The sequence below is a fragment of the Pelodiscus sinensis genome, chromosome 6, assembly GCF_049634645.1.
Source record: "Pelodiscus sinensis isolate JC-2024 chromosome 6, ASM4963464v1, whole genome shotgun sequence".
NCBI lineage: Eukaryota > Metazoa > Chordata > Testudines > Trionychidae > Pelodiscus > Pelodiscus sinensis.
In genome coordinates, this window is record NC_134716.1 from 95,701,011 (window position 1) to 95,714,861 (window position 13,851).

Sequence of the window (13,851 nt, forward strand, 5' to 3'; positions counted from 1 at the left end):
CACATGCAGAAAATACTGTTTACCATTTTTGTTCTGGTTCAGTATTCTCTTTTCCTTTAAATTAATCACTGTGGTTTTTACATGCTTTTAGGCACAGATTACCATGCACCTAAAATAGTGAGTAACCACCTTGAAGTGATATTTAAAGATGCAATTATTAAAATTTGGCCTATAATTTTCTTATTTCTCTAGACTACATATATTTTTGTACTTTCTGGGATAACTTACTTGGCATGCAAACACACACCTCTGAGGTTCAACATCAAACTGCCAAAACTCTAACCCCGCTGCACAACTGTAATATGCAAAAGCATTGTCAAACCCTCCCGAACAAATAAATCCTGACTAGCCATCGGGTAAAATTTGTCTTTTAAAAATGGTGAGCATAAAACATTGCTTGGCAAATATATGCTGTATATATAGCTAATAAAGACTTAAAGCATAGCTGTGTAAAAAAAAATCCCTCAAATCCTAAGCCCTGTTGAGAGCAGGTGGTTTATATCCCAAGTCCTACATAAAAAAAAGGACAGGGATATCTAAATTAATCGGGTCATGCCATTAGCCCTTGGTAGAGTACAGGCAAGGTGCATAATGCGAACAAGTGGAAAATACAAACCAGATTAAACTGTCAAAACTGAGTGATGACAGAGGAGCATTTCTTAAACATGGAAATTCTTGTTAGGAAAAGAACCAGGAAATTAAAACATTCAGATAACTTTCAGATATCCTGTGCCCAAATAAACACATGCTTAAATATGTTCAGTTTATAGTACAAACCCGATTTCATGCATGTATTTGTTTAAACACCTCCTTTTACAATTTTGCCAAAACGAGTCTAATGTTCACTTGTAAAAAGTTTTCCCAACCCCAAACATTTAGTATTTTAATCAAAAAATTCTGCCCTTTAGGAAAATGACTTTCATAGTGAAAATTAATCTTGGATAAAACATAACACTATGCAGGATCTAGCAAAATAGGAAATATTTCAAGGGGAAAATCTGCATACATCTATATAGGTCTATATTATAGAACTAGAAAATTGTATCATGCATTTATGCTTTAAATTATGCTATATGGCAGGGCTACTCAACACGTGGCCCGTAGGCTGCATGCAGTCCGCGGCCTATTTGCGGCCCGCGGTGCAGTTTGGATTTATACAGGGCTCAACATGGCCTGCAGGTGGGAACCAAAACAAAAAATTAGTCAATATAATGGTCTTCTGTTGATATGCATTTTAGTAGTTAAATTCCTGGACTGTCATTGCTCTTTAAGAGCGCTGTCATATGGGTGGAAATTGGGTATATATTGAATTTTATTAATATCAGCAGAACTGACTTAAATGGGGCTTGCGTGTGTGTAGTCTTGCCTTAATCTTTGAATTCATGCCCATCAGTGTGAAAAGCTATTTGCATATACAGTGAACCCTCGTTTATCGCGGTAGATAGGTTCCAAACCCGACCGCGATAGCTGAAAATCCGCGAAGTAGGGACACCATATTTAACATGCATATTCAGACTTTTAAAACCCTCCCTTTACGCTTGGGAGCCATTGCAGGGGTTAAACAGAAAGTTCAACAAAAAGTTCAACTTCAAACAGTCACGCACAGCACAGGTTAAAGTTACACAGTAACGTAGCAGCATCTACCCGGCGAGAGAGCGGCAAACAAAGTGGCCGCGAGAAGATGCTACTGGTCGGAGACAAGTAATGAAAAAAGTCCGCGAAGTCGTGAATCCGCGATGGTCGAACCGCAAAGTAGCGAGGGCTCACTGTATATTTGCCTGTATATGCAACCACATTTAAGTTGCGGCCCTCGGCATGTGCTGTGAGTATCATTGTGGCCCCCCAGGGCTTCCAAAGTTGAGTAGCCCTGCTATATAAAATTGGAACAACCTCAGAAGGAAAAATGTAAAGAAATAAAAACAATATAAACCCATAATGTAAATTTGGACATGCCTAATACTATCTCCAATAATAAACAAACATATCAATACCACAGTGGTTTAAGAATTATAGTGCAACTATAAAAATCATGTTTAACAAGGCCGCTGAAATCAACTGCTTATTGTACCAATGAAACTGATAGCAGTAAATGCAAGGATTAACATCATGGCTTTTTTTCCTAAGAGTGTAAAAGGCAACCATTGCTGCTATAATATACTTGCAACCTAATAAAGATCAAGCAAATTGCAAGTGGATTTTATAAACAATACTTGTGATGCTATGCACTGAGACAATATTCTGTAAATCCAGTTTATTTTCCATGTAGATCCAGACAGCAGAGTCAATGTTTATGCATGTGAATAATTTATCAAAATGTTTATTTTTCCCACAAAAAATCCTTGTTAACATCCACTCTAAGATTCCTGGACCTGAAGCAACCAAATAAAGCTCTTGATCTGAGGTCAGTTCTATAAATCTGTAATTGTAGCAATAGTCTTTTTGCTGTTACAATAATTAAACTATTAATTGCTAAAGAGCAATTATGTTTGGAAAAAGTGGAACAGAACAACAGCTCAATTCAAGAAAACAAAGTTTTAGTGCACTTTGCTTATTTAAGCCAACATGATACATTGCCCCTTTTTTGCTTATTAAATGGACTTGAGCGTTTCCATTGTAAAAGAAATGTCTCAGCAAGCAAAACACTGTCAAGTTGCCCCTTTTTGTTAAAGACCTGGACATTTAAGACAGAAGCTTTGCAAAACATTATACAATTTTTGTTTTTATTATTAAATGAGAAAATCTCATTTGTTACATTGTCACATTGCTAGTCAGAGAAATGCTGCAGTGATGAAGAAAGTCGACGCTGGATCAACCAAAGTCCTCATTCTACAACATTCATTTACAAAGTAATTATAGTAATGTTCACAGCCCAACACAACATTCCTTGTTTTCTTCAGAGAGAAGTCCCAAAATTCTTCCTCCAATGGGGGATTTTTCTACATAAATTATAGCTTGAGAATGGGGGTTGAACAATTCACCCCCAAATCTGCATGAGATCACAAAAATTTCTAAAGCTGTTAGAGAATTCTTCACACATCATCATCATCTGATGTGTCACTGCTGCTTGTTTCAGTATCCTCATTCTCAATCGTGGGTTTGAAAGTGCTGTTTTTCCAGGGGCTAAATTTAAAGTCACAGATGAGGCCATTTTTTAGAATGCCATTTTTTCTAAGGCCATTTTTTTGTAACTGAAATGTAAAAGAAAATAGTTAGTGGGAAGAAAATTGACAGCAGTAATTAATTACACTAAACAATGTTTCTTTTTTGATCAACTGTGGATCTTGTAGGACATTTCAAATATATTACATGGTAAGATTCATTTTTTTCATATCAATCAGGATAATATTCTAATGATGCGGGAAAAACTGTCACAATGGCTTCTTCGCCTCTTTTCCTGGAAACCTTTTTCCGGTGATTCCAAGCCAAAGAAACCCCAGATTTCAGAAAATTATGCAACTGTAAAAGAGTCCGCAGAAAGAAAACCCCCTCTAGTCTGATATGAAGGAATTGGAGAGTCTATGGACTCCATGGAGCAACATCACTGGTAGCAAAGAAAGCAAATTAAATAGTTTTACACCATAAGTACTAGATATAAGCTTACCTTTAAGTGACAAGAAATGTGATGCAAAATGAACTTGCAAGGCTCACTCAACTATGGATTTTTAGAGCCCTGAAAAATTATTTCTGACGATCATACGGGGGGGGGAGGTGTTAAATACAAAAAACTCTTAAGAGACAAGGTGGATGAAGTAATATCTTTTATTAGACTAATTTCTGTTGGTGCAATAAACAGAAGTTGGTTCAACATCTCACCCACCTTACCTCTCTAATATCCTGGGGCCAACATTGGAATACCACTACTGAATAAAATCCTGTAAAATCATCCAGATTTCTGAATTTCCCTTCAGATTGCAGAACATATAATATGTATGTGCTCCGAAGCCATCTCGCACTACCTAGTTCGCTTAATGTCACAACCTAATATTGGCATATCCCTCCATTGTGTTTTGAAAGAATGTGTAAACAAATAAAATGCAAATACTTGGTAGTTTTTAATAAGTATCACCTGTTCACTAATGACTTGGAATTCCCTCATCTCATCCTCTGTTAGTGGAGCACAGGTTTCATCATTTTCACTATCTTCCTGCCAACCCATCTCCTTCAACAACCTTTGGGGGAAAAAAGACAATATTGTGACATTTACATTAAACATTCAAAATTCTGGTTTTTGAACACTATTTAAATAGGTCTTCAAAAATTGTGATCAATACCCAGTTGCAAAATACACATACTTCATAGGGTTTGTTTGGTTTTAACAACAGTGTTTGTTGCTTTTATTTAACATATGCATAGAGTCTGAAATGGCAGGAGCTAACCCTTCAGAATTATTCTGGCTCTTCAGTAAACACGTATATTTATAACCAGGGCTTCACAAACGGCGGCGAAAGCCGCTTGCCAGCCTCGCACTGCGCATGCTCAAGAGCCGCATTGTGCATATGTGCGCCGCTGGTAGACGGGGCGCGCAGCTGAAATCTACTCGCCATGGGCGAGTAGATTCTATAGCTTGTCGAGCCCTGTTTATAACTTTAGAACTCAATTATGAAAGATGCCTTAATGCTAAAGGTAAGCCTTTGAACGGACTTTCATAAATGTGTCCACAATACTTGGCACTTGCACATGCCAACTATGCCACTACCAGCAGAGAGAGACTGCTAACTATGGAGGCATACTGAAGAGATACTCATAAAAGTCTACTTTAAAACAAAGAGACCCCGCCATCACATTTCATGCTATCCTAAGTGAGGAGGCAGAAATGTTATGATCACTCAAACCATGTGATCTATTTTCTAAAGTGAATGGAGGATTTATTTTACTCCCAAGCTTCTCTCCAGAAGCATGGCAACAGGGAAAACAGACTAGAAGCAAAAGACCAAGCGAGCTGGAAACTGGACCACTCACGAAGAAGAGACATGCACGTGAACTATCTAGGGATGTAGAGGGGACAGCAGCCAGCTTAAAAGTCGGTTTCCCCAGCACCGTTTCTGCGATGCTGCCTGCCCCCCTGCGCTGCTGCCTCTATCAGAGGCAGAGGAGAGTAGGGGAGGCTGCTCCAGCAGCAACTCTCTCCATGGGGGTTCCAACTCTCTGCTAGGACCCCCCACGGACAGGATCTGCTGGACCCTGCACGAGCCGGGACTGAGCAAGCCCAGCTCAGTCCTGGCTTGCATCGTTCCAGTACTGCTGCAGCTCAGCATTTTAAAATGTAGTAAGACCCACCCAGGAGGCTCTTACTACATTTAAAACGTGGAGCCGCAGTGGTCTTGGCTCAGACCCAGCTCACACTGGATAGGGGCCCACTCCCGCTGCAGTTCTGGGCTGCCTGCCTGGCAGAAGCTGGGCTGCCTGCCTGGCCTCTCCTCATCTACTAATCATGAGGTCGATTAGTCAATTCTCTGCCTTTTAACATCCTTACTCCTATCATGAACTCTGGCGGAAGGGAATACAAATCTGTGACAAGAAGAAACTGCATCTTTCTGGCTGTTTGAAAGGCCAGAGATTCCCCAAGAATCTCCTGGATCTGCCCTGAAAGATGCTTTGAACTCTGTCACTACTGGGATTCAAATGGTAACTTACTTGTGAGAGTATGTTGGCTTGCCTTATAACCTGTATATTACTCATTTTCTTAATAAACCTTTAGATAATTTATTGAAGGATTAGCTATAGGCATTATTTTTTATGTCAGAGCTAGGATGCCAATTGATTAGGAGTACCGTAAAATCTCAAGTATAATGCACACTTTTCCCCCCAGGTTATTTAGCACCAAAGTCGAAGTGCGCATTATATATAGGAGCTATAATTTAAAGTTTTATTTTGGCAGAAGCCGACGAACCTGTACGGGCCAGGGAACTCCCCCTCCCCTCTGCACAGAAACTTCCCTGCTGCAGCACAGCGTGGGGGGCCGCCGCCCGGCCAGGCTCCCAGACAAGGCGAGGGGCCAGTGGCACCACCAGGCTGCAGCACCCTGACTTGCTGCCTGCCCAGTGCTCTTTCAGGCTGCACCCAGGGGTCCCTGCAGAGGTGTGAGCTCAGCACGGTACGCGGGCAGCTGTCCAGAGGGCAAGTTTCCAACTCTGCTGCCGGCTCCCCAGGCTGCGTGCGTGTTTTACAGGCGAGCCTGCAGGTGGGAGCAGCATGTCCCTCCCTCCCGCACCCCAGGGCCTCCTCCAGGAAGTGGGCGAGGCTGGGCTTGGTGCTGGCGGGTCAACTCCTGGCCTTTTTAAAGAAAAATGTCTGAGGTAAGCTCAATGTACAATGGCGTGCGCATTATATTTAGGCGTTCGGTTTTTTCTCCATTATGCTAAGATTCAAAAGTCAGGGTGCACATTATACATCAGTGCACATTATACTCGAGATTTTATGGTAAGTGAGTGGGCTGCTCATGAGACTAGAAGTGATCTGAATGTAGAGTGATTTTTTTGGTATAAGTGACCAAGACTAGTTCGTTTAGGTGCTAAGGAGAGACTAAAGCAGCAGTTCTCAACCTTTTCCAGATGAGGACCCATTTCGACAATTCAGGAAGACTTGGTGACCCGGGCAATTCAAACAATGTATGAATGGCTCCTTAAGAGCCACCTGGCAACCCTTTTGAAATGTAATGGCAACCCATATTTGGGTCCCGACCCATAGGTTGGGAAACCCTCGGCTAAAGAAACTCTGTTTCCTGGCAAGATTATAATAATCAAGGAGTTGACATTTGTTACTGACTTGGTGAAATTTAATTAGAGAATACAACACTAATTTGGGCTATCTGCCTTAAGGCAGGTGCACTCAATTGCAAGCCATTCTAAATCACACAAGAGAACCAAATGGCACAAGCAAGAGGGAAAAAGCTATGTTCAAGAGTGTACAAGGCCACGAAACCCTAACACCAGAAGGTATAAAAGGATAGGTTAACAGGAGTGCAGCAGAAATATGGATTATGTGTGGTTCTTGAACTTGTTATTCACAGACGACCATCCTAATACCATAAGCACTAAAGTGGGGTAAATGTCAGATGAATTTTTTCTCCTTGATTAGGCCAACCACAGCAAATGGGCTACATCTAGACTGGCATGATTTTCCGGACATGCTTTTAACGGAAAAGTTTTCCGTGAAAAGCATTTTCGGAAAAGAGCATCTAGATTGGCACGGACGCTTTTCCGCAAAAGCACTTTTTGCGGAAAAGCATCCGTGGCCAATCTAGAAGCGCTTTTGCACCAAAAAGCCCCGATCACCATTTTCGCGATCGGGGCTTTTTTGCAGAAAACAAATCTCAGCTGTCTACACTGGCCGTTTTGCGCAAAAGGGACTTTTGCCCGAATGGGAGCAGCATAGTATTTCCACAAAAAGCACTGATTTCTTACAGTAGGAAGTCAGTGCTTTTGCGGAAATTCAAGCGGCCAGTGTAGACAGCTGGCAAGCTTTTCCGGAAAAGTGGCTGATTTTCCGGAAAAACTGGCCAGTCTAGACACGGCCATGGAGTTAAGACAGCAGTGTCTGAAGAGAGTCACACCAACAGCATCAAAAGAGCCCAACACTAGAACTGACTCAATTTTCTGCCACTTGTCCTGATTTGGAAGCCTCTAAAGATGGAGATTTGATAGCATCAAGACACATAATAAATGATCAGAGGACTGCAAAGAAAACAAACAGCAGCACACACTACTAGCAATGATTTTGCACTACAAAGAATCATAGCCACTTCTGATGAAGAAAACATGTGGCAGAAGTCAAGAATCACAATGTGATAGAAAGCATTTTTTTTTTTTTTTTTGGTCTAAAAGGTCAAAGCCAACTAAGAAGCAAAGAAAAAACAATGGCACTGACAGCAATCCTATGGGAAATTAATTCAATTGTGAAGTAAAACAAGTTATTTACCCTTTTGAATGTGTGTGTGGAATCAGTGAAAAGCAAATACAGGCAGTCCCCGGGTTACGTACAAGATAGGGACTGTAGGTTTGTTCTTAAGTTGAATTTGTATGTAAGTCGGAACTGGTACATATTGTAGGGGAAACTCTAGCCAAACATTTCTCCAGAGCTCAGTTTTATTCTCCCACACCTCACTTCCCTCAGTCCTTTATTCTCAAGCTGAGGTGTCTGCTGAGAAAAGCCGCTCCGCGTCTCCCTGGTCTGCTGGGGGGGGCACTAGCTTCGCGTCTCCCTGGTCTGCTGGGGGGAAGCAGCTAGTGTGGGGTTGCCTCACCCCGTTTGTAAGTCGGGATCCGATGTAAGTCGGATCCATGTAACCCGGGGACTGCCTGTAAAATCCTGATAAAATTGAGGAATGGTTTTTAGGTCCAAAGAGCAAGAAAAAGGGCAATTGTCTTCAAAGTACTTTGTGGCAGGATCAGTCCACTGAGGGAAACCAAAGACAAACTGGAAGGCACAGACTTGATGTAAATCTTATCTTGAAGTCTTTAGAAGACTGGATAACCTTCTAAGAGAAATGCAATAACTGAAACAGAAACTAAGGGCATAATGCAGGAATTACTGGCAGTAGTTCTATGACCTTCTGTTACGCAAAAGTCAGACTTGCTAAATGGTCATAAAAATCAATCTAAGCTAGGGAGATCAAATAGTGACAAATCGAACCAATGAACAAAGAAGCTCCAGCAAGGGAGCAACAAACTTTATTTCAGAGATCAGATAGAAAGAATCAAAACTGGCACAACACTGCCTTTGTTAGACTTTTGCAAAAGCCTTAAATAAAGTGATGATACACCAGTCCCCAATCCCTATTAAGCCTAGCTTTGAGAAAGCCCCCAACACAGGCATCAGCCCCTCCTCTCCACGAAGACAAGAGGAAGGGGCAAGTCCCCGATCCAGACACCAGCACCTCCAGAGCCTTTACTACTCCCAACTTCACTGTCCCACTGGAGGACATGGTGCAGTGTAGTCCTGCCCTTCTCCCTTTGCCAGATCTGGCTGGGTCTCCCGGCCCACTCCACTCCTGGGAGAACAAGATCCAGGAGCATGTACCCTCCAAGCACCATCAGGCTGGCCACTCCACTCACTGCAAACTGGGCTGTGCAGGGTCCCATGGCCCCTATATCAGCCAGAAACTATGGGGGAAGAGGAGGGAAGAAGAATTCTGCAGTAGCATAACATGCTCTAACCAGGATGGGGAGCAGCAGCAAAGGGTCATTTGGGAGAGATTGCCCAAAATCAAGAATAGGCATGTACTTGAGGAAAATAGTATATTCTAATATGACAACACTTAAGTGCATAAAATATGTTCATTAATCGCTATATGCTGGTTCACCCCTTATTATTTACACTTCACTTTGATAAATGGTTACCATATTTTATCATTTAAGAGCAGCTTCTTTAAATGCCTTAACATGCTATTGTAAAACAATTGCTAAATTCTTACCAAAACAGCTATCCTTGTCCTTCAGCATTCTATTCTAGTGATTAAAGTGCATTACTATCTCAAAACTCTGCAACATGAGCCATTAACCCTTTCTACACTGAACTCGATCAATCGTAAAAGAATCAAGCTGTAATGATTATATTAGCTTGCTTTTCAAAATGCGTGGATAAAAATTGCAAGCCAGTTTTTCAATAACTACTTTGTTACCACTTTCATCAGAATTGTCCATTGTTGCCCTACAGAAAACCTAGTTAACTACCGCAGGATGCCACCTCGCTAAGGTGAAGCGGCACTTCAGTAAGTTGTGCTGCCAAGATTCCAGTAATTTTACTGTGATGTGGTGACAGTGAATGAAAAATGTTATTTTAGTAACCAGAAAGAACTGCTGAAATATAGCATTGAACATCTACACTTATTGCAAAATTGCTTACAGGAGATGTGATCTCCCAGCAGTATTATTCACCTCCTTATGTGGCTGCTGCTATAGATTATTTATAGACATCCTGGAACAGCAGGTTTCAGTACTTTTCAGAACCCATTTTCTCCCCTTTTGCTTTTGAGTTAATCCACACTACAAAACAAAAGCAACTATAAAAAGGATTATCTTGCTATATTTCAACAATAAATGTGGAAAAACTGAAAGTTAGACAAATTTAAGTAGGAAACCAATGTGTGTGCACAGCAACCCATGAGAAGTTATATTTTAAAATTAATTATCAACTCATGATCATAGCATTAGGTTTATCCCTATATTTAAATTAAAGTTTGTATCAGTCATGAATTCACAAAAAAGATGTTCAACAGCTATTGCAGACACTGATACAAAGTACATACCTATGTTCTGCCTCAAGTGAACTTGAAAGGACATCTGTCTGAGGAAAAGTTGAAGACCGAATGATCTGTTGAGAAATCATTGAAGCATTTCCATTCTCTTGAGGAATTTCATTTTCAAAGTTTCGGTTTATGTCCCTCTCATGATGAGCATTGTTGGTGTTATGCATATTAAAGGAGTCATCCTGTTAAAAAAAGCACATTAAATATACATTATACACAAACGAGACATTTACAAAGTAATGCTCTGGCAAATGCTTTCATTTTTCGGGGATTGTGTACCATTTAATTTGTATTTAAATGTAGAAACTCACCATCAATTCACAAAATACCTATTTGTACTTCTAAATACATTAAGTTAGAGGTACTAGATTTCCAGGAGCAGCAACTACAGTTCTTTGAGACATGCGGTGCCTGTCTGGATTTCATTAGGGATAGACAAACAATCCATGCACCTGAGACTGAAGATTTGTTGCAATCAGAGTCTGTTGGTCCAGACCTGTGCTCACCTCTTGCACTATTTGTTCTGCTACAGAAATTAACAGCCTATGTAAATTTCTGATCTTGCCTTATGTGCAGATAAAATACCAGTGCTTGTCTCATGCTGAGGGAACAAGGCCTCCTTCGTGCACCAGAGGTAAGAGGCTTCAGGAGAAAAAGAAAACTCACGTAAATGGGCTCACGGACTTATAAGAAATTCTGAAAGAAATACAAGAATAAATCTCAGGGTACGTCTAGACTACATGCCTCTGTCATCAGAGGCATGTAGATTAGGCTACCAGACATAGTAAAATGAAGCGGCAATTTAAATAATCGCCGCTTCATTTAAATTTACATGTCTGTCGTGCTGAGCCGACAAACAGCTGATCAGCTGTTTGTCGGCTCAGCGCGATAGTCTGGACGTATGGGTGTCGACATCAAAGGTATTTGTCGACCACCCAGGTAAACCTCATCCCAGGAGGTTTACTTGGGTGGTCGACAAATACCTTTGATGTCAACACCCGCGCGTCCAGACTATCGCGCTGAGCTGACAAACAGCTGATCAGCTGTTTGTTGGCTCAGCGCGGCAGCCATGTAAATTTAAATGAAGCGGCGATTATTTAAATCGCCGCTTCATTTTACTATGTCTGGTAGCCTAATCTACATGCCTCTGGCGACAGAGGCATGTAGTCTAGACATACCCTCAGGTGCAGCTGTAGAAAGACTTTGTCCTTAAGGAATATTGAATAGGGCGGATCAGCCATTAGGGTTCCAAGTTCACCTATCACTGTGGCCAAGGAGACATGGAACACATGGCTAGCAGTTTAGTCTAGCTTAATTTAGTGCTTTTATCACTCATTAAGAGCCAAGTAAAAAGTTAAACTATGTTGATAGTGGTACGTCAGACTTGTGATCCCCAAACTGGATGTGATGTTTCCTTATAATTATCTCAACTAGAAATAATGCTCATGTGGCTTGACCAAGAATAGAGGATTGACTGGAATCTCTGCTGACTAACTGGACAACTAAGTGTCAGAACACAGTTCAGAAAGACTTCTGTAGCAGCGTGGAACTTTCAAAATTAAGCCCCAAAAAGATTAATTAGTAAGCCTGACAACTCAATAGAAATCTGAACAATGCTGCAGATTTGGCCAAACCATAAGTTTTCAAAAAAGGATGTTTCTTTTCTCAAGTATAATCTTATTTCTTCAGTACCTACAATTTGCCAAGTAGCAAGCCACCACTGTTACCCAGCACACTATTAATAAATTAACACAATTTAGATTAGAGTCTGTTTAGACCAGTAGATTAGGGAAATACTAGCATACCTGCAATTTCTCACCAGTGGCAGAATATTTACTTCCAAAATGAGGACGTATACCACAATGCTCCTATATGGTAGATTACATATACAGGAATTCCTCATTTAACACGAGCCTGCTTAACACATTTTTGCAAAGCACGATTTTTTTTTTAAGAGAACGTTTTTTGAATTACACGACTGTCCCCTGAATAACAAGATTTCTGCAGCCAGCCTGTTGCTGGCAGCTGCACAGGGCTTCCCCCGTCTCCCTGCAAAGCGGCGGAGGGTTCGCTGCTTGCCGCGCCATTCCCCGACGATCCCCCCCCCCTTCACCAGACGCAGTGCAGGTGCCAGCAGACCCATTACAGGGGCATACTTCCAACCCAATCCACCTCCTCTCTCCTCCCCTTCCATTCCCCAGAGCCAAACACCTCCCCTCCCTGCTGTAAACCGTCGCCTTTCTCCCCCAACCTTATGTCCTGGTTCCAATAAATACCACTGCTTGAAATGCAACCCCCACCTTTTTCATTATTTTCAATGGGAAAACTGACCCCACATAACACGTTTTCACTTAACACGATCATTTTCTGAAACGTATCTATAGTATTAAATGAGGAATTACTGTATAGTCTTCCACAAATTACAATTGTTAGATTTAAGTTTGCTGCTTAAAATCCATAGTGAGAGTCTAAGAAAGACATTCCAAAATACCTTCTTTCATTTTCAAAAGGATGGCAATCATTAACTAACAGTTTAGAAAGTAACAAATTTAAAGTTATTAATATACTGTAAAAGCTGTATTATTGGCACTTTACTAAGCAGAAAGCTCTATTAAACAGCATTTCTGGTATCTCTCAATACAAATCTTCAATCTAGTAACCAGGACTAATATACTGCCCAGAAGGTTATGAAACTTCATATTCTGCACTCTACTTTTATGCAAAAGAGGAAGACAAGAAAGCGGATACCAGGGATTTGTTAAAAAAATCTGCTTCAAGGATGTGTCACAGGGTCATTACAGATTCAGCAAAAATTCCTATACCTTCTACATCTACAAGGATAATTTATGTTGACTATACTAAGGAACTGCAAGATCCTGAAGTGTCTTCTGAATCAAAGATTAAATTATGTTCAATATCCGTTTAGTGTTAAATGTATTTTTAGTGATTTGGGTGTACATCATGTGCTGCCATGGTGATACGTAGTGTCATAAGATAGGCAACTTTACCTGTATATAACTTAGTGCTTCAAGAACTCACTCTGTAATGCAGTACTAGTACTGGATTGGTGAGTACTTGTGTATTTTATACTTCATTAATTTTATTGTATCCTAATTCTTTGAAAATTGATATGCCATTGATAAGCCTCTTAGTTAACCAGAATTTTTTTTTTACTAACATGCCAGATAAAGCTTTTATTGTAATGAATATTGCAAGGCATTAACAGTAAGTTCATCTAATGGTCTTTAACAATTAAAACCCTCACTGTCCTCAACTTTTATTTCCAGAAACTTTGCTGTGTTGTGCATAGTTCTGATTACAAGCTACCTGGAGTAAAGACTTGCCAATTTTATCTACCTGCAAAGAGCCCTGCACATAATGAAAATAAACTCTAGAGACAAACTTGTTTGAAAAGATGATATACTGGCCACTTAGTTTCTGAAATGCTCTAGGGAAAGTGTCACTAGAAAATAGCTAACTGATGCCCAGAAGGCTACTGAGAAGAGCAAACCTAAGGCTGGTTCCACAGTGCATAGTTGGGTTGATAAAGCAGCTTAAGCCAACCTAATTAAGTCAGTATACACACTACAACTTTGTCCCACAAA

The 13,851-nt window shown here is 40.7% G+C and overlaps 1 protein-coding gene across 6 annotated transcripts in view; it reads right to left on the bottom strand.

Annotated features, from left to right (window-relative positions):
- Window positions 1-2,236: 2,236 nt before the first annotated feature.
- Window positions 2,237-13,851, bottom strand: part of GPBP1 (GC-rich promoter binding protein 1) — an 80,094-nt gene continuing 68,479 nt past the window's right edge. For all 6 annotated transcript variants that reach the window (XM_075932413.1, XM_075932415.1, XM_075932414.1 and 3 more), the window contains 3 exons: window positions 10,247-10,428; window positions 4,067-4,169; window positions 2,237-3,188 (listed from right to left, as the gene is read on the bottom strand). In XM_075932413.1, coding sequence (XP_075788528.1) covers window positions 3,030-3,188; window positions 4,067-4,169; window positions 10,247-10,428 — 444 coding nt within the window. In that variant the 3' untranslated portion in view covers window positions 2,237-3,029. The remainder of the gene's footprint in view (window positions 3,189-4,066; window positions 4,170-10,246; window positions 10,429-13,851) is intronic.